General features: G+C 33.0%; 1 protein-coding gene and 1 long non-coding RNA gene across 2 annotated transcripts; one reads left to right on the top strand and one right to left on the bottom strand.

Annotated features, from left to right (window-relative positions):
• The first annotated feature begins 5,599 nt into the window (after positions 1–5,599).
• LOC126743569 (3,4-dihydroxyphenylacetaldehyde synthase-like) lies at positions 5,600–14,768 on the top strand. Its single transcript, XM_050450719.1, has 3 exons — positions 5,600–5,740; positions 5,931–6,285; positions 13,725–14,768. Exons 1-3 carry the CDS (start codon positions 5,661–5,663, stop codon positions 14,721–14,723), a joined length of 1,434 nt encoding a protein of 477 aa, XP_050306676.1. The 5' UTR covers positions 5,600–5,660; the 3' UTR covers positions 14,724–14,768.
• Positions 14,769–16,463: 1,695 nt separating this feature from the next.
• LOC126743573 (uncharacterized) lies at positions 16,464–17,601 on the bottom strand. Its single transcript, XR_007662926.1, has 2 exons — positions 17,407–17,601; positions 16,464–17,341 (listed from the first exon to the last, which is right to left on the bottom strand). It is a non-coding gene; the product is annotated as an uncharacterized LOC126743573 (long non-coding RNA).
• Positions 17,602–19,395: the final 1,794 nt, after the last annotated feature.

Below are 19,395 nucleotides of genomic sequence, written 5' to 3'. Positions count from 1 at the left end.
TGTCACATACCAAGCTTTCAAATGCTTTGGATACTGCGCTGAGTATACTGATCGGATGATAGTTGGTACCAGAGGTTTTGTCGCTTGACTTATAGGTTTTAGAAAATTCTCTTTCCAGTAGTACGGCAAAATTCCAGTTGAAAGGGAAAGATTGAAGATTTGGTACAAGAATCTGAAGAGATTAAAGCAAAATTTTTTTAGAAGTAAAGTAGTCACACCGTTTGGTCCAGACCCCTGGAAAAAACCAAAGATGAGAATTAATAAATATATTGGATATTTTAATGTTAAGGTGAGGGATATGGGTATCGAAAGCAAATAATTGATGAGTGGGGGCGTTACAACATTATGATGTGAGGATACTGTAGAAAAATAATCAGCAGAAATGTTCGAAAAATAGAAAATATCCACAGACACCTTCGTTGCAATGGCGCTACTTATGATACTCGAGTATCATAGGGTTTCCCCTTTTGTGCCAGTGTATTCCGTAAAAAAAACGGTTTTTAACAAAGCCCCAAGTGAAGAAGATTAGAGGAGTTAAATATGGGGATTGCGCTGACCAAAAGATAATGGGGAGACTAGGGAGAGCTGATACCACAGGAGGTTTGACAATCTTACAAATTTACCTAAAATATGAATTTCCCAGAGAATTGGCATCAGTGTAATGCTTTCTAGTCAACTGCCACTTGATATTTGTTTGTTGTCGTTTAAAGCACGCTTAAAAATTTTGCCGGAAAAAAAAACGGTTTCTCATACAAAAGTTCAGCATTATTCAAAGTAAGTGTAATCATCTTATTAAAAACTAATTCAGATTATCCCTTTATGAAATCATTATGATTATCATGTAGTGATGGGGACTTGTGTAGTGATGCCTTTTAAGCAGACAAAAAAGTGAATGGAAAAAGCTGTGCTTAAAATTGTAGATGGGTGCAAGCTGAAAACCACGGCTACAAAATACCACCTCGACAAAATGACCCTAAAAAAGTATATTTAGTATTTAGCCAAACTTTAGTCCAAATTTTGCCAGTTTACAAATTTTTACTTGTGAGGAAGAGAAGAGTTTAGCTTAATATTTGCTAACCGCCACTAGAATAAATTATTAGTTTATATCGATACATGAAAATTTGCTTATCGGTATGCCAAAGAAAATTGGTCAAAAAATGGAAGTTTCATATAAATGGCTTTGGTGCTTTATGACTGGAACCTGGAGTTATGGCTCCGAATTCCGGAACCAACCAGTCTTTCTCGGGAGACAGCCTTTGATCAATATACCATTGGGAAGTTCTACAATTTACTGAGAGAGGTGTTGACTCGAGAAAAGTTCACACCAGATTCTATATATAATTGTGATGAAACAGGAGTGCAGACTGTCCATAAACCCTGAAAAATCATTTCTAAAAAAAGAAAAAAGCAAGTGGCCAAAGTTACTTCACGTGAAGGAGGCCAAACCGTCAGATCTTTGGCACGGTAAATGCAATTGGAAATTCAATGCCACTTACCTTCGTTTTCCGCGTATTCGTGAATATGACAACTTGAGCACCACCAGAATCCAGAGCTGTAATACAAGTGGCTTTTCGAACTTCGAATCTTTTGCATTTCATAAACTTTGTAAAATTTAGCCTAGATAAAAAGGTTTTATTAATATTAGACAACGACAGTAGCCATTTATCTCCCAAAAGTCTAGGTATTTGCAAGCAAAATTGGATAGTTGTCCTAACAATACTACCACATATAAGGGTTACAACCAAGCATATATGGAGCTTTCAAAATGTTAACCAAGCTTGTGATGACTTTATGATTCAAAATCCCGGACCAACGATTTCTTTAAAAGGTATGGCAAAGCTTGTTGGTGTCGCATATTAGCGAGCTTTTACTCCGCTAAATACTACCAAAGGCTTTTCTAAAAGTGGTATATACCTCTTTTAGTCTAGACAAATTTCTGGAATATTTAAGTTTTAGAAGCATTTCGTATTACTTTTTGGCAAAGAGTGTTTTTTTACTAATTTGACTTCGCTGAATCCAAAAATGCCGGTTGCCAAAGCGAAATCGCAACCGGAAGTGAGATATGCAACATGGCGTCCGAAATGGCCTTAAAACCGTTTTTTTGTCGCTAAAACTCCCTTGTTTGAGGTTGGAACGCGACCAAAGTGTTTTTTTAATATGTTTTCAGACATAAGGTATGCAAAAACACATAAACTAAGCATGTTGGTCAAATATATTTTCTTAAAAGTACATAACAAGCGGTTAAAATTGCACTTTTTGGCTTTTAGCAAACTGTGCAAGTATACTAGGACTAATGTTAACATTTAAAAAAATAATTATTTGTGTAAAAAAAACTGTTTTTATTTGTTTAAAAAAAAAAGACTTAAGAAATATTTATTGAGTGTCTCCAGAGTTTATGCAAGAACGTTTACAAGGAGTGCACAGTTTGAGGCAAGACACATTCGCCCTTCGGCAACTGCAATTTTTTGTATTGCAATGTCCTCTTCAATGACAAACTATTATTTTCTCGCACTTCTTTGGAATGGGATCCAGAGTCATTAAAAGAGGGACAACTTGTTCCCTCTGCACAATCCAGCCACACTCCTGTAGCCTAGGGAGTGACGGTTTGGGGATATGGGCGTTTTCCCAAACACAAACCTGTTTTTAAAAATATAGTTTATTTTTGTCAATTGTGTTTTTGGTACGCTTACCTGATAGTTGCATCTTTTGATATGCAGACGAAGTGCATCGGTTGTTGGAGGGAGGAATTCTGCCTTTTTGACAGCTCCAAACAAAAAACTCCGGGCATCTTTTGAGCTTATTATGCTGGGATCTACCTATATAAAAACAGGTTTTCTGGGTGTAGTTTATTTTAATCTAGCTGAAAAATCTTGTATGTGCATTCTTTTACCTTATACAGTTTGACGACAAATTTCTCGATGTTTGTAAGGACGTCCTCCTCCAGTGGCCCCTGTCCAAGGCGTCCCAGAAGCTCGCAATTTGTCTCATAAAAAGCCTTCCATGCTCCAACTTTTGTAATAGACGCCAACTTTGACGTCGAATCGCAGCCCGTTATTGCGTGGAAAGCAAGAATATGTGAAACTTGCTCCGGCATAAGCTTCCTGCATATATCATGTACAGGAATATACTTAGTATCACGTGCAGTACTACTCATTACCCACAAATGCGAGCACTTCATTTTAGCAAAGTGGTAAATAAGAAGAAGCACAACGTCTATATCTTTCGTCATCACAACAATTTCATCTTCGTGTGATGATTTCAGGTAGTCAACATTTCGACTCGCATTTGTAGATTGGACATGTTCTTCCTCAGTAAAGCCCCCGGAGGTAACTACTTCAAGATCGTTAAAGTTATGCTTCCGAATTCTCTCGGACAAAAATCTGCATAAGTCAGCCTTGTTTTCGGATAAAAACAAGAAATTACTCCAGTCCTTTGGCAACGGTACGTTACAGTCTGTAATATTTCTGCGCAAAGGAGCACAACCTTTTGATCTTTTTTTGTCTGGTTCCACCTTTAACTGATTGTGCACGGTATCTATCAAAGACTATGTGAACTTCTTTATATTTGTATCCATAATATAATATTTTTTTGATGAAGTAGGCAGCATATTCACCAAAGCTTTCAACTTGATTTGGACGGCCCAAAGATAAGACAAATGCCATGCCATCAATTATGAGAACAGTGCCTGTTTTATCATTTTCAGGCAGATATTTTACTAAGAAGGCCCTTTTACTAATTCTTTAACTAATGATGCTTTTTCAGCTGTTCGAAGTTCACCATCCAACGAAGCTAATGAAATGAACACCTTGCAGAGCTCGTGCTTCAAAATTTTTTTTAGGTCTATTTTTCTTCCGCCGTCATATGCAGATATTAACAGTCAGAGAAAGTCTCTATCCGCTTTCAATACATGCTTCTTATTAGCTTCCTGACTTGTCTTTTTGGTGTATAGTATTGCCACTTTCAGGACTTTTGACAAGCCTTTGACGAACGAACTCTCGAACTAATTCTATGCCTCGTTGCTTTGAAGTCAAAAGGGCATCAGAAATTTCTGGTGTAGCTACATCTTTAGTCGCAATATTGTTTAGCACATTAGATTCATTTATAGTGGCAAGGTTATATGTTTCCATAACCTGTAAAATTGAGTTTTCATGATGTGCATCTCTAGAACGTCTTCCACGTATTTCTTCTTTATGACATATTTCACTTGGGGGTTTTTTAAATAAATTGTATGTTTGCTTCGATATTTTGCTTCTCCAGTGAAGAGACAGAGGCCATTGCTGTAGTGTTCTGATGTCTTGAGTTGAGTTATGTGAACTAAGTTTATGTGAACCGGCATTTTCGGATTCAGCGGGGTCAAATTAGTAAAAAAACACTCTGCCAAAAAGTAATACGAAATGCTTCTAAAACTTTAACAGGGGCTTTTTTAAAATTTTTTGACTAGACTATTTGATTCTTACTTGTTTGCAGACGATGACTCTCTCACGGTGAGGATTATTGATCGACCTAACCCTTATCACCATGAACAGACATCCGACGCAACTCCAGTACTTCCTGACGATGCAACTCCATTACTTCCTGATGACGCAACTCCAAAACCTTTAGCTGATAATAGAGACGTACCCCAGATTCCTCTTGCTCAGAAAAAAAAACAAACATCAGGAAGCAAACCAGCAAAGACAAAAGTTCTAAAAGACACACCGAACACGGAAGAGATTAAAAATAAACACCAAAAGCGAGAAAACCAGTAAAACTGAAACAATTTAAAAGAAATATAACAAGCGAAAAATCAGCGGAAATAATCAATTTGAAAAAGAAACCTGAATCTCCATCTGAGGAAAGTTTTTTGCCTGTCCGAACTTTGTCGGATGAGCTGATAAGTTTTGTTGCAGGGTAAGTAAACGTCAATGATTATGAGCTAGTTTGGTTTATGACAAAAAAATCAGTAAAATACTACTTTGAAAAAGTAATGAAAAAATGAACGAAACTAGAGCCTCTTTGATCAATTTCTTGCGCTGGATGAAACCTGGTTTTAAATTTGTTTATCTTGAGGTTGAAAATAAATCAATCTCTGGTATCAGAATATGTGAATGTCATGAAGTGTCATGAAGTGTCACAGAAAATGTCATGAAGTTTTACCTCCATATCTTATTGGTGAAACCGCCCGATTTACAAGAAAATTTGCTTTTTCTGTATGATTTGAGAAATGTTAACTAGTTAGTAATTTCGCTTCCAAACACTGTATCAAACCTCCTCTGCTATGGAAGAGTTGATACACTTGACAATTAAACTTGACTTAAAAAAATTATGTTGTGTTATGTTGTCATAACGCTCAAACGCTCTCGTCTAATAAAGTATTACAATTAATGACCACATTCTCATCTTTTACCAATTCAGGCAAACATAATATTCATACCAAAAAATTACCTAACCAAATTCTATAGTACTCTTAAGCCAAAACTTTCTGGGTCAAAAAAAAAATTATTATGACATCGACCAACGCAATCGCGTGTAATCAAAGTTATACTGGTATGTTAAGCGGAATATGAGTGATTTAATCAGGTAAAATTGGAGAAAGTTATGTTTTTACAGACGCTTCTCTCACTACCTAGCGAATTTTGACTTGTCCGGACCATTATTTCGGTCGGGGTGGCTCTTGCAAGATGAACATACAAGAGTTTAAAGAGTTCGCATGTGCCTCTATTGATTACATTGCTGATTATTGTGAAAATATTAGAGACATGTAAGTATAGTTAAATACTTAACTAAAACTAAGTTAGACAAATAAAATAAACAATTTTCACAAAGTTGATTAAATATAAATCGTTAAATGCACTCATTCTTTTCAAAAGAAGGTTCTGCTTACAATGTTTCTCAACTATTGTCAAACATTTTCGAATATCACAATCATGAAAATTTTTTTATAATTTTAGACCAGTATTACCCAAGGTTGAACCAGGCTACCTTAGCCAACAGCTGCCTAAAAGAGCCCCAGAAAAGGGCGAACCCTGGCAATCCGTGCTCGAGGATGTGAACAAATCGATCCTTCCAGGACTCACCCAATGGCACTCGCCCTATTTCCATGCCTATTTTCCTACCGGACAATCTTATGCCGCCATTATTGGAGAGCTATTTATGGCAGGAATCGGGGCTGTCGCCACCAATTGGGAATCCAGTCCAGCAGTTGTTGAATTGGAAATTAGAGTGATGGATTGGTTGGCGAAGATACTGGGATTGCCGGAGGAGTTTTTAAATTGTTCTGAAGGACCTGGGGGAGGACTGATTCAGGTATAGTTTTGAATAACAATAAGAATAAAAATAAATTAGAAATGGTGTTTTGGGGATAAATTGGTCAATTGCTGAAGAAAACTTCTTCTTGCTTCTAGCCAATCTTCTCTCGCGTTAACCACCACGTTATTAAGTATTTTTCAAAGTCATCTCTTCCCCCCTTCTTTAAAGTCTATATCTGTCATATATTAACATTTACATACATAAATGTTAACTCATATATCATATTCTTCTAAAATAAATATTTAAAGAAAAATTAAACACCATTTCCTTATATCTATTGCCCTGAAAGATCCTAAACCCTGAAGATGATTTAAATATAATTCGAAACGTTGGCTAGAAACAAATAGTTTTCTTCAACAATTGATCCATTACGATGAACGGACATCCGATGCAACTCCAGTACGTCCTGACGATGCAATTCCATTATTTCCTGATGACGCAACTCCAAAACCTTTAGTTGATAATAGAGAACCAACCTCGGAATCCTCTTGCTCAGAAGAAGAAAACAGGCATCAGGAAGAAAACCAGCAAAGACAAACGTTCTAACAGACATACCGAACACCGAAGAGACTAAAAATGAACACTAAAAGCGAGAAAAGCAGTGAAACAAGAAACAATTTAAAAGAAATGTAACAAGCGAAAAATCAACGGAAATGATCAATTAAAAAAAAAAAAGTTCTTTGTCTGACTTATCTTTGACGGATGAGCTGACTGATATAGAGGATCAAATAAAATATGAAAGAGAAGAAGAAAGTTTTGTTGCAGGGTTAGTAAACCTTTATGAATATGAGCTAGATAGGTTTATGATAAAAAAATCGGTATAATACTACGTTGGAGAAGTAATACGAAAAATGGAAGAAAATAGAGACTATTTGATCAATTTCTTGCAGCGTGAGAAACCTGGTTTTAAATTTGTTTATTGTGAGGATGAAGATCAATTTCTAGTTTCAGAATTTATCCACAAAACACCACTTCTAATTCACAATCTTTGGTCAACAAGAATAAATAATAATATTAAAGCTAAATACAATTTAAGCATCATTAAATAAAAATATATTTTAAGTACTAAACACTATTATTACTCTGTAAGGTTGTAGGACTCCAATTTCATAATACTTTTTGGATGTCTCTTTTTAAAATTTTTTTAAGACTGTCAGGAAGTTCATTATCCAAGGTAATGCGCATGTAAAGTAGACTCTTTTCTGTTAAACTTCGATATCTAGCATACCTAACCAAATTATCATTATCATTATATCAATGGGTAATGTTACAATAAATAATTCTCTATATTTTTAATAAAATATTAACTATTTATAAATATAAATACACCTTCAACTCTGCATGTATTTAATTTTTGCTGTAATCCTACTATCCTTTTATATACTACAAAAGTATTATGGATTTCACTACCAGCACCCCAAAAAATAATTCCTTACCTAAGAACTGCCTCAAAATTTGCAAAATAGATAATTTTGAATTCTTTATCATTAATATATTTCGAAATAACTATTATTCTAAAGCAGTTCAAGAACTCATTCGTATAACTCTCAGAAACTCTATTACAACAGATATCTATATGTCTTTTCCAATAACACTTTACCTTGGTTTAATAATAGTAGATCAGTTTGTTCTAAAAATTAATGCTCTTGTTTTTTTCCAATTCAAGATCAGTTTGTTTTCATGAAATCAGTTTGTTACGTGTAGAAAGTAATTTCAAACCTTTACAATCACTTCGTCAATGTTTGTAACAACTATTAATAAATGTGTATCATCTGCATAGTTTACAATACTTGTGTTTAAAAAGTCGCATTAATTGGGCTAAATCATTAACAAATATAACAAAAGGGATCAGGCCAAATTGCTTCCTTGAGCCATTCCTACTTTGCTTTCTCTGATCTGATTGTGATACTGTCTTTTGTTATTGTTACAGTTTGATTTCTTCTAGCTAGGTTTAAGCCAATTTATTTGTTTACATTTGACCTTTCTCTTTAACAAAATCATGTTGGGACGTATTAATAAAGTTAAATTTATTTTAAAATTCTTTAAGTTATAGCACATTTAAAGTACTTAAAGGAAAAACTGGGCAGTAAACTAATTGGCTGATAATTATTAAGATTTTCATCATCGCTTTTTTATATAAAGGTTTAATAAGTGATATCTTCAGCTTATCAGGAAAGAAACCTTGGGTAAATAAATTATTTATTAAGTAGCATAATATAGTTTTAATCTCATTAATAACAAACTTAATAGTACTAGTTGGAATATAATCTGCCCCACAACTGTTACGAATTAGATTATTTAATACTGATTACATAAATTACATTAGATTTTGATTTAACAACATAAGATTATAATATAGATATAGACATATATCTCCTAAGCTAATAACTATCTCCCATTTGTTATAACTCAAAAAAACAACACAACTGCATTATTTGATTAATTAACATTTTTTCATATTTGACCTAGAGAAAACAATTTAAGTTTATTAATTTTTTAGAGAATCTGAGTTCTTTCTAAGGACTTAATAGATAGAATAAGAGCAATAATACAGATATAAGACTTAACTAAACTTATAAAAAATGCCTTAAAATTACTTCAATTTGGGAAATAAGGGTCGCCTTTTAAGGATCCATATTATGTAATACTATCGTTGATGGTATTTTGAGTTTTAGACATCGAAGTTGGAGGAGGACTATATAGTACATAACATTCTAGAACTTAAAACCTTCATTTTTATGCTTTTTTTTATCCAACTACTAAATAAATAGCTAATAATTCATCTTTTGCATCAACGTAACCTGTGCACCACAATGTAATCCTCATTATCTTGAGTCTTCTTAGCCTTTTCTCTTCCTTCGTTGCTTGCCAGGCGACTATACTCATTTTTGTATGCATGCTGTTAAGTCAAAATTTAGTTTTATTCAGGCTCATAATATAGTCTTGGAAAATTTGTTATTAGGCTCTGTTTCTTGCTAAACCTAATCACTTTTTGCTCTATGCTTTTTTTGAGCCATATGCCTAACGTTAACTTCAAATTATAAAATTATGACATTTATATTGACTTTTTTAAATTTATTTTGCAGCTGTTTGAGTTTTTCGTTAGGTTTTTAACAAAACTTTCTTTTAGCAAGCATTTTAGGCCTTGGTAAGCTTCTTAAGCAGCGGCTCATAAATTGAACTGGTTCAAAAATAGAAAAATAATAATAATAATAAGAATTATTAAAGATTTCCACGAATATCCCTTTTTTTAATTGACGAGATATCGAGGTAGGGAGCTTTTTTGAAACTTGATACCCTAAAGGAAACGTCTCTGTTATCGCTTTTTTTCGCTCCATATACTTTCATATACTTTTGTTTTATTCAATTAAATGACATTTCAGAATCTATGAATCGATTATGTTTAAAAAGGAGACGTCGTCAAAGGGTTTGGCAATAAATTACTGTAGCTTAATTAGGCCTCCATAAATCAAAATAGGAAGGAGACGTTTAACTAAAACCTAATTGTTTGAATTCTTCTGATATCCTATAGTCATGGTTTCCCATATGACATCCTTATATTTTTTAACCACTTACTAAAAAACTATTTCACTATTTCCGTTTACCTAAACCATGCTTATTCTATTAAGTGTACTTTGATTTTTCTTTATTCATTCGTTTTAATTTTCATTTTTTTCGTCAAGTGACTACTGATAAGTATTTGCAAATCTGGCTATAGACGAAAAATCTTGGATTTAATCAGGCTTATTTTTAAATAGAGGTATTCAACTGGTACTTGGCAGCATTTTATTGAAAAATCTACCTATTACCACAGATTTAACTAGCTAACGCAAGCTTGCGTTAGCTAGTTAAATCTGTGCTATTACGAACAAATACCTTTTCTCAAAATTGTCATTTATTACTGTCCTAGGTAGATTAATTTGTAATTACAAAGTAAAAAATTGTACCTATATAACATTTTTTGTCCTCGTACTTGGCATATTTAGTCACTCGTTCCATTGGTTAACATTATAATATTAAATATAAGTCGGATACTCAGAAACACCCATGTGCCATCTCGATCGTACTGTGGGTGATTCACTCTTTTTGAGTATTAGGAAGATATTCGAATCCTTCCACGCGGAGGGAAAGTGACACAGTTTTCGTACCACATTAATTATTGTTGCCAGGTCTGGCGGCTTCGATGGAGGGCTGAGTTTCAGGGCCCCGTTGCCAATGCCGTTCACTCTTAAGGATCTTTCTGTTGTGTGTTAACCGGATATATCAAACACCATTTCTGGTAGCCACAGAAAACAAATATATAGAGAAGTGAAGAAATTCTTCTGACAAATCTGTTAGCGCCCTCTTTCTTGACAACGGAAACTATTGTAACTAACTTGACAGTAAACGTAACTAATTGGACCAATCAAAATGGTAGAAAGGCGTGGTCAAATTGGGGCGGGAAAATTCACATTTCATTTCTTAAGAAATTTCATGTTATTATTTAATCGCAATATCCATAGCAAACACCTAATCATAAATGTTACTTTTGATTAGGTGTTAGCATCAGATATTGATCAGGATAAAATAGAATTCTTTAGCTTTATTTCACATACATATCTAAATGAGTTAATGTACTCCAATAATCGGTTAACAATAGTGTACAACATATCACCAATTTCAAAATGGAAATTAAACAATGTTTTTCTTTAATACATTTATTATTTAATTTTTCTGAAACCTAATTATTTAAAAATGTATAATATAACATAAAATTAAAATTAAAATTATATTCATAATATACAATAATTCATTATAACAGATATTATATGAATTAGAATTAATCTAAAATGTTTAAAAGTATTTTGTTAGCACTGAACTATGCCAACCCAAATAGATTAGAAAATATTGTGAAGATTTTTGTGTTTTTTTCTTATCATACGTGTAAAGACATTACCATTAGGTTAATAATATCCCTATTTACAAACACAAACAGATTCTATAGAAGATAATAATATATTAACAATAAATCTAGCAGTTCTAGTCTTCAACATTGTGACCCGAAAAAAAACATTTTATAAAGTATCTAGTTCACCTAGCAGACAATTAAGATAATCTATTCGGATAATACTTAGATGATAAGAATAATGACATAAGTAATAACATCCATGTACTAAACCTACACAAGTTAAATAGAATAGATACACTAGAATAGAATACATAATCTATATTACTAAAAATGATTTAAAAACAACATGCTAGACCCAGCCATAAAGAGCAAAAAAATACATACATAAAATTCTATAACAGAGTATTATCTAAAAAAACAATATATCTATCTGCAATACCAAATAAACTGAGAGAGAACTGATCAGAACAAATTTTATAGCTCAAAGTCAATAAAATTTACATTGCATATCTCTCTCCATGTTTTTCTTATAATGGGGACTGAAGAAAATTGAAAAATGTTCTATTACTATGTATCCGAACCATTCATACATGAAGGATACTTACCTGAAAATTTTAATTAATTTTTTAATTGTCGAAAGGAAATAAGAGGCTAGACATTTTAAAATATGTATCAACAACCAAGTTAAAAATTAAATATTTGAAAGGTGAAACATCTTAAATGAAACCAACTGAATTTGATTTTATTACAGACTAAAAATTGACGATACAAAAAAATAGGCGTAATAAATAAAATCACATTTTCTTACCGGACACCTGGAATCACTGCAAATCAATTAAAATAATTATTGATAATAACTTTTTAGGGGAAAAAGTGAGCAATTGAGGCAAGCTTTTTATCCTATACTTGCGAGTTGTGGTCTTCCACTAGTAATCGGACTTTTAATTAAATACAAATTCAAATACATGAGTACAAGGACCTTTAAATAAAAGTCTTCAGGTTTCCGAATATCGAGTATTCTTGGAGGTTGCATATAAAATACACTCTAAAACTTTAAAAGCAAATCATAAGTGGCTTAGGTGTTTTTATTTCTTGGATTATTGAAGAATTCTCCATTCTCGAGAAGATTTTGAAATGGTATTTTAGATGTAGAAAAAAGCTCTGTTAACACAGTATATTTTCAAAAAATTGAAGTTTTCGTAACAGATGACTATGACTGACTTAATTTAAAAATTGTTAAAACATTACGACATTTTCGACTTTTCTTTCATATATCTTTTTAGCTTTAACAGCTTTTTAGCTTTTTGAATAATCTGCTGATTGTGTCTCATTTATTCAGTTAATCATTGACACACTTTATTTAGTACAAGAAAAAACTGGCACAAATCCTAAATGCCTTAATGCTTGACTTCTATACCATCTCTTCTTTGGTCTTTGTAAGGTAAATACAAACAAATCATGATAAATAGGTGATGCACGATAATTAACATGTTCGCTTTCTAGATTACTGTGTTTTTAACTAAGCTAAACATCGTAAGAATTAATTTTTCTTATTTATCAAAATAATTAGAAGCTAAACAGTTAATAACTAACTCACTTACTCCCTATTTTAAGAAAATATTTTTCCAGAAGTCGATTTCTTTTTAATAACTTTTCCCTTTCAGTATTTATTCTTGGCTCAATAGAGCTTTTACTAACTGTTGTACAGATGCTAGTTTTAATGTTTGTGACATTTATTTAATCACTCTAGCATTATTACAACCCATATATATCCTTTATATTTTTTTGTATTTTCTTCATCGCTCATCTTATCCTTTTCCACTAATCTCATTTGATCCTTGATTCAACTTACCTATAGAAAGTGAAAATATTTGTTTCTGGATGCCGTTAACTTATTAACTCAAAATTTTGCTTTTGTTTAGTGTTTATATCATCCATTAGAAAACAACCTATTTCACAGAACTCACAAATCTTGATGATTATCTTTGCAATTGAGTCCTCGTATCTTTTAAGATCACGGATCTTTGTGAAAAAAATTCTAGAAATATGATTCTACATCACATAGACCACTCTACCCTGCTACTTTCTCACCTCCGCCAATATCTGTTGAATTTATAAAATAACTCTCTTTTAAGCAGAGAAAATAACAGATATTTTTTCATTTGTATTTAATTTGATCCAGTATGGTTCCAGGTCTTCTTCAGAAATCAGTTTTATATTTTGTTCTTGGCTGTATTTTATTTTTGCAATACTTTTTCACGTTTTCTGTTATAGAGTCACTCACCAATATATTTATTTTATTTTACTTTGTAGCCGAATCCGAATACCCTCCTCAAAAACCCATGATAGCTTCTAAATTTTTATCAAAATAATTTACGACTACAACAACAATCATGATCAATCCGCTTTAGCATTACACAATATTTTTATACAGCCTCTTAAGCTTTATGTTGCCTATAAAACATTAAGACGTTTTCTAACCTCAAAAATGTCACACCTTACGATGATTTTTGACTTTTTATTAATGAGACATTTTTTATAATTTTAGAATGCTGCTAGCGATTCAACTCTTGTGGGTATTCTCTCAGGAAGCCACAAAAAAATCGAGCAACTGCATCAAGAAGCCACCCCAATGACGGACTCTGACATCCGAGGTAAACTGGTGGCGTATACTTCCACTGAATCAAACTCTTCAGTAGAAAAATCCGGCCTAATCGCCTCTGTAAAAATGCGTCTACTACAACCAGATTCTGAGGGAAGCCTCAGAGGCGAAACTTTAAAAAACGCCATCGAAAAAGATAAGCTGAATGGCCTGATTCCGTTTTGCGTCGTGGCTTCGTTAGGTACCACAGGTACTTGTGCCATGGACAACATTGCTGAAATAGGCTTAATTTGTGCTCAAGAGAAAATGTGGTTGCATGTGGATGCGGCCTACGCTGGTACAGTACTAGCATGTCCGGAATACCGATATCTTTCAAAGGGTATCGAGCGAGTTGACTCGTTTAATTTTAATCCTCATAAATGGATGCTTACCAATGGAGATTGCTCAGCAATGTGGTTCAGAAATTGCCGCTACGTGGAAGAAGCTTTTAAAACTAAGGCGTCATTAAAAGTACCAAAATTCATACCAGAAGTGGAAAACATGCAAATCCCTGACGTAAGAAGATTTAGGGCACTAAAACTGTGGTTTGTGATCAGGATTTATGGTGTGAAAGGTATTCAAGAGCATGTAAGACATCAAATTTATATGGCGAAGTATTTGGAACATTTGGTAAACGCGGACCAGCGTTTCCAAGTAGTCATTTCGAACTTAGGCGTGGTTTGTTTTAAGTTGCTCCAAAATGATTGTGTCACTAAAGAGGTGCTAAAGAGGCTCGCAGCCAGAAAGAATATTTTTATTATGCCGTATTATTATAAAAGTGAGTTATTGTTTAGATTTGTGGTGTGCAGTAGGTTTACTAGGAAGGAGGATATCGAGCGTTCCTGGAATGAGATCTCTGAACAAACGACTGAGGTGCTGAGAGATTTTGCAAATATCCATTGTTAATTAGGTTAAGGATTTTTATTAATAAAATATATTAGGAATAACCAAGTTGATGTTTTTTTTTACATTAAAATATATAAGTAAATAGAATTTGGCGATCGTAATAATGAGAATAATAATTTTCGATCCTTGACACGAAGGACCGCTAGGAATCGATTAATTTTTCTTACTTGTTTTCGGTTCAGAATTTCATTAATAAATAAATATATGATAATTAAATTTTATTGGAGATTATTGGAGATATCTGAGTTAGAATTGCAAAAATATTTAAGATTGTGAAATTGGATAGATTAAAAAATCCTTAATACGTACTCAACTCCAGACGAATAAGGGCTTATTACCATTATTGTAATTCATTAATATCATTTTTGATAATCACTAAAACACTAGAACTCTAATTCAGATGAAAGTCTTATTGAAGTGGAAAGCAAATTAGAAAATATAAGATGGCGTACTGTAGGAGTTGGTGAGGTCAGAAGGCAAGGTGTGAAGGTCTTAAGACCCTAAAATCCGGTTACTTATTTTACTACCACGAATAACAACATGAGTCAGTGGAAGATGTTGCGTTCGTCATAAACCATAAGGTAGTGGGAAATCTTAGAATGGTCTAATCAATTTCCACCAGAGTAAAAGTTTTTCAAGTCTATACTCCAGCAACGGAGCGTACAGACGAGGAAGTAGAACTTTTTTAGGATAACTTAGGTGCAGTTCTCTCAAACAATCCTACACATTTTACCTGTATATGCGCCTATAACGAACCTATCAAAAACGGCTCTTGGTAGTTTTTGTAGTACAGGGCGAAATAATCGTGGAAACACTCTTTTAAATTTTCTGTTACAAATAAATCTATTTCTAATGAACAGCTTCCTCTATAGGAAACACTACCGCAGATGTAACTGACAACACACATATATTTTAGGATGTATGTGTTTTGTCCTCATGTGCTACGTCCTCAATAGATTTGCAACATCAAGCCAACATCGAATGGCTATAAACGACAGAAAATGGTTAAAAAAAAACGAACGAAGACATGGACACGCCCAAATGATAAATGGGAGTTCGAGGAACACCTCAGCTGAAAGCAAGCTGGTTTCCACTTGAAGGACGGTATCAACAACCACCTGCAGTGCTTAAAAACCTTGGTAGACAAGGTCATATGAATATAACCGACTCGTAGCATTGAAATTTGATGTCTTTAAAAAGGCTTTTAATTGAGTAGAGCATTGTTTGTAGAGTCGACTACCTATATTGCGAAATAATTATTAATAAATGTATAAAAAAATACAGTGAACGGCAAAAATATGGGACAAATTCATTAAAAAACAAACAAAAGCGTGTTCGAAAAAACGCTCGCACATTTCAATTAATATTTTTGATTGCGCATTTTTTTCAACAAAAATTTTGTATATAGGGTGTCTTATGTATCCGTGGTCAATACAAACTTTCTTATTTTAAATAGAATACCAGGTTTGTGATTACATTTTTGAATTCTACACAAAATTATAAACATTTTGATGTATCATATACCATAATTTTATTCTATTGTTTCTTAGACACGCGGTTTTGAAAATTACTGTTTTTATGAATTTAAAAGCATCTAATACTTATTCTACTAAGAATAGAACAAAATGAATTTCATTTTGCTATTCTTACTTTTTAATTCCTCTTTTCTCAAAACATAAAAAATATGATAAATGTAAAAAAAAATCAATGTACGTAAAACTATAAATCAAACTCAACGAATTAAATATTTTAAGTATTTTATTAAGTGTTCAAAATGCCCACTATTCACTTTGTGGCAAAATGCTAGTCTATTTAAAAACCTATTCAAAACATTGCTAAGAATCTTTTCATTAATTTGACTAATCTATCATCTAAATTGTGCGGTTTCTCTTTATAAACTTTTGACTTTAAATACAATACAAATATATAAACTTTTGAATTAAAATCCAAATGTGTGAGATCTGTGAATCTTGCAGCACATTTCGTAGGACCCCTCCTACCAACCCACTGTCCGGGACATACCGCATTCAAATATTCGCGTACCTGACGAGCAAAATGGGGTGAGGCACCATCCTGTTGAAACCAAATAGATCTATTTGGCATATTAAGCTGATTCGGATTTGGAATAGAAATTGCAAGAGCTGGAATGAAGTTATTTTAAAGAAATTTTAAATATCAGCCTCCGATACGAGTTTGATCGAAAAAAAAAGATCCAATAATTTTATTATTTAACAGTCCTGCCCAAACATTTAATTTTTGTGGATGCTGTGTATGATTTTCTCTTTTCCAATGGGGATTATTCATGCTCCAATACCTAAAATTGTGCTTATTAACTATACTATTTAAGCAAAACGTGGCTTCATCACTAAATAGTATCTGCCGATGGAACAATGGATTTAAGTTACATATTTCTAAATTCAGTTTGCGATCAGGATTATCATCGTTTAGCTCACGCAGTAATCTAAGTTTTTATGGATTATACTTTTCTTTATTCAATACACGCAAAGTTGTTCGTTGGCTAACAACATTATTTAAGACTTCAGAAGTCGAAATATGGGAATTATCTTCCATTTCTAATCAAATATTGAATCTTGTATTTTCAATAATTTTGGGACGACCTGGAAATATACGATTTTTCACGATTTTTCCGTGGTTCTCTAAATTTTCTTTTAATTTTACTTACTGTAGTTCATGCAATGGGCCTTCTGGATATTTTACATTAAACAAATTACAAACTTCTTTTTGACTTCTTTGTTTAACTCCGTATCCAGTAAAAATTAAAATTTCAATGAGTTTCATTTGAAAGTACCTTATTTACTTTAAATACGCACTGACACAAGTCATATTTGACAATTTACTTACCATGGCAATATACCTTTTATAACTTAAGTAATGCTTGTTTTATTATTAGATACTTAAACAATTTTAAGTGTATTTGTTCCATATTTTTTGACATGTCTCATATTTTTTATATTTCCAGAAAAAAAGAACAAATAGGTAAGAATAGAAAAGTGAAATCAATTTTTTTCTATTTTTAGGGGCTTTTAAGTTCATAAAAACAGCAATTTTCAAATCCGCGTATATAGCATGTGATACATCAAAATATTTACAATTTTGTGTAAAATCCAAAAATATAATCACATATAGGGTGTTAATTAATAAGAAAGTTTGTATTGACTACGGCTACATGAGACACCTGTATACAAAATTTTTGTTGAATAAAATGCGCAACCAGAAATATTAATCGATGTGTGCGAGCCTTTTTCCAAATACGTTTTCATTCATTTTTTATTGAATTTGTTCAATATTTTTGCCGTTCACTGTATATATTATACAACTGTAAATGCATACCCTACAACCAACAAGATCAAAATGGAAAGGAGAGTTAGGCAAGGTGACACCATGTCGTTAAAGCAGTTATGACTGTCCACGAGTATGCATTTAAGAGGTTTACATGGCAACAAAAAGGAATATGCAATGATGGGGAGAGACTCAATGATCTACGCTTCGCGGATGATATCGTTATTTTTTCAGGCAACCTGGGAGTGGCGAAAGACAGGCTCCAAGAACTCAATAAAAAAGATCGTAGAAGAATCTGTACTAACCTTATTAAAAAGACCAAAATCATGGTTTCCAGTGATTAAATATAAATTAATAACAACAAATTAGAATTGGTTGACAAGTATGCATATGTGTCATGAAATTAGATAATAACGAAAGAACCAAACCTGCGAACTAAACAGAGGAATTACCCTAAAATGCACGGCATATGGAAAAATAAAGGATATCCTCAAAGGAAATATCTTAATTCACTTGAAAAGAAAATCAGTTAGCCAGTGAGTATTGCCGGTTCTGACCTATAGCGCAAAAACCCTAATTTTAATGAAGAAAACGGCAGAAAATCTAAGAGTAACACAAAGGTAAATGGATGGATCGATGCTTGGACTGATCCTGAGGGATCGAGGGAGAAAGAACTGAAGAGATACAGAAAATGAAGAGACACAGAAAATGAAGAGATATGGCGACGTACTGGAGTACATGATATTATACAACGAATCACTATACGGCAAAAAGCTGAGCTCCTTGCTAGAATGGAGAACGGGCGATGGACCAAAAAAAAACTTTTGGAATGGAGACCAGTAGCTGACAACCGTAGCCGAGGCAAACTTCCCACTTGATGGATGATCTGAAGAGGATAGCGACAGTTAACAGCCAGTGACAGATAGAACTGGACATGTTTGGAAGAGGTCTATGTCCAACAATAAACATGAAAGGGCTACTTCAGCTAGATTTCCAACATCAAGCTAACATCGAATGGTAAGAGTCACTATCGAACCAAACACTAGCTATAAACGACAGAAAATGGCTAAAAAAGAATGAACGAAGACATGCACACGCCCAAATGATAAATGGGAGTTCGAGGAACACCTCATGTGTTCCTCGAACATATGAGGAATGATGTCAATTCATGATGACTTGACATCATTCGTCAAGTCATCATAAATGACACAAAATCCAGTCATTCATGATGACTGGATTTTGTGTTTTTGTTCTGTTTAATGTTATTATTTTAATAATGCGGTAGTGAACCTTCAATGATTTTTTTAAATAAAAAAATGTGGAAAAAAAATTGAGGATTGTAACATGATGTTTAAAGTTATTTTTGTATTTC

The sequence above is a fragment of the Anthonomus grandis genome, chromosome 13 (genome assembly GCF_022605725.1).
Source record: "Anthonomus grandis grandis chromosome 13, icAntGran1.3, whole genome shotgun sequence".
In the NCBI taxonomy this organism is placed as follows: domain Eukaryota; kingdom Metazoa; phylum Arthropoda; class Insecta; order Coleoptera; family Curculionidae; genus Anthonomus; species Anthonomus grandis.
The sequence above is the reverse complement of the archived record's forward strand: the minus strand, read 5'-3'. Positions and strand labels throughout refer to the sequence as shown.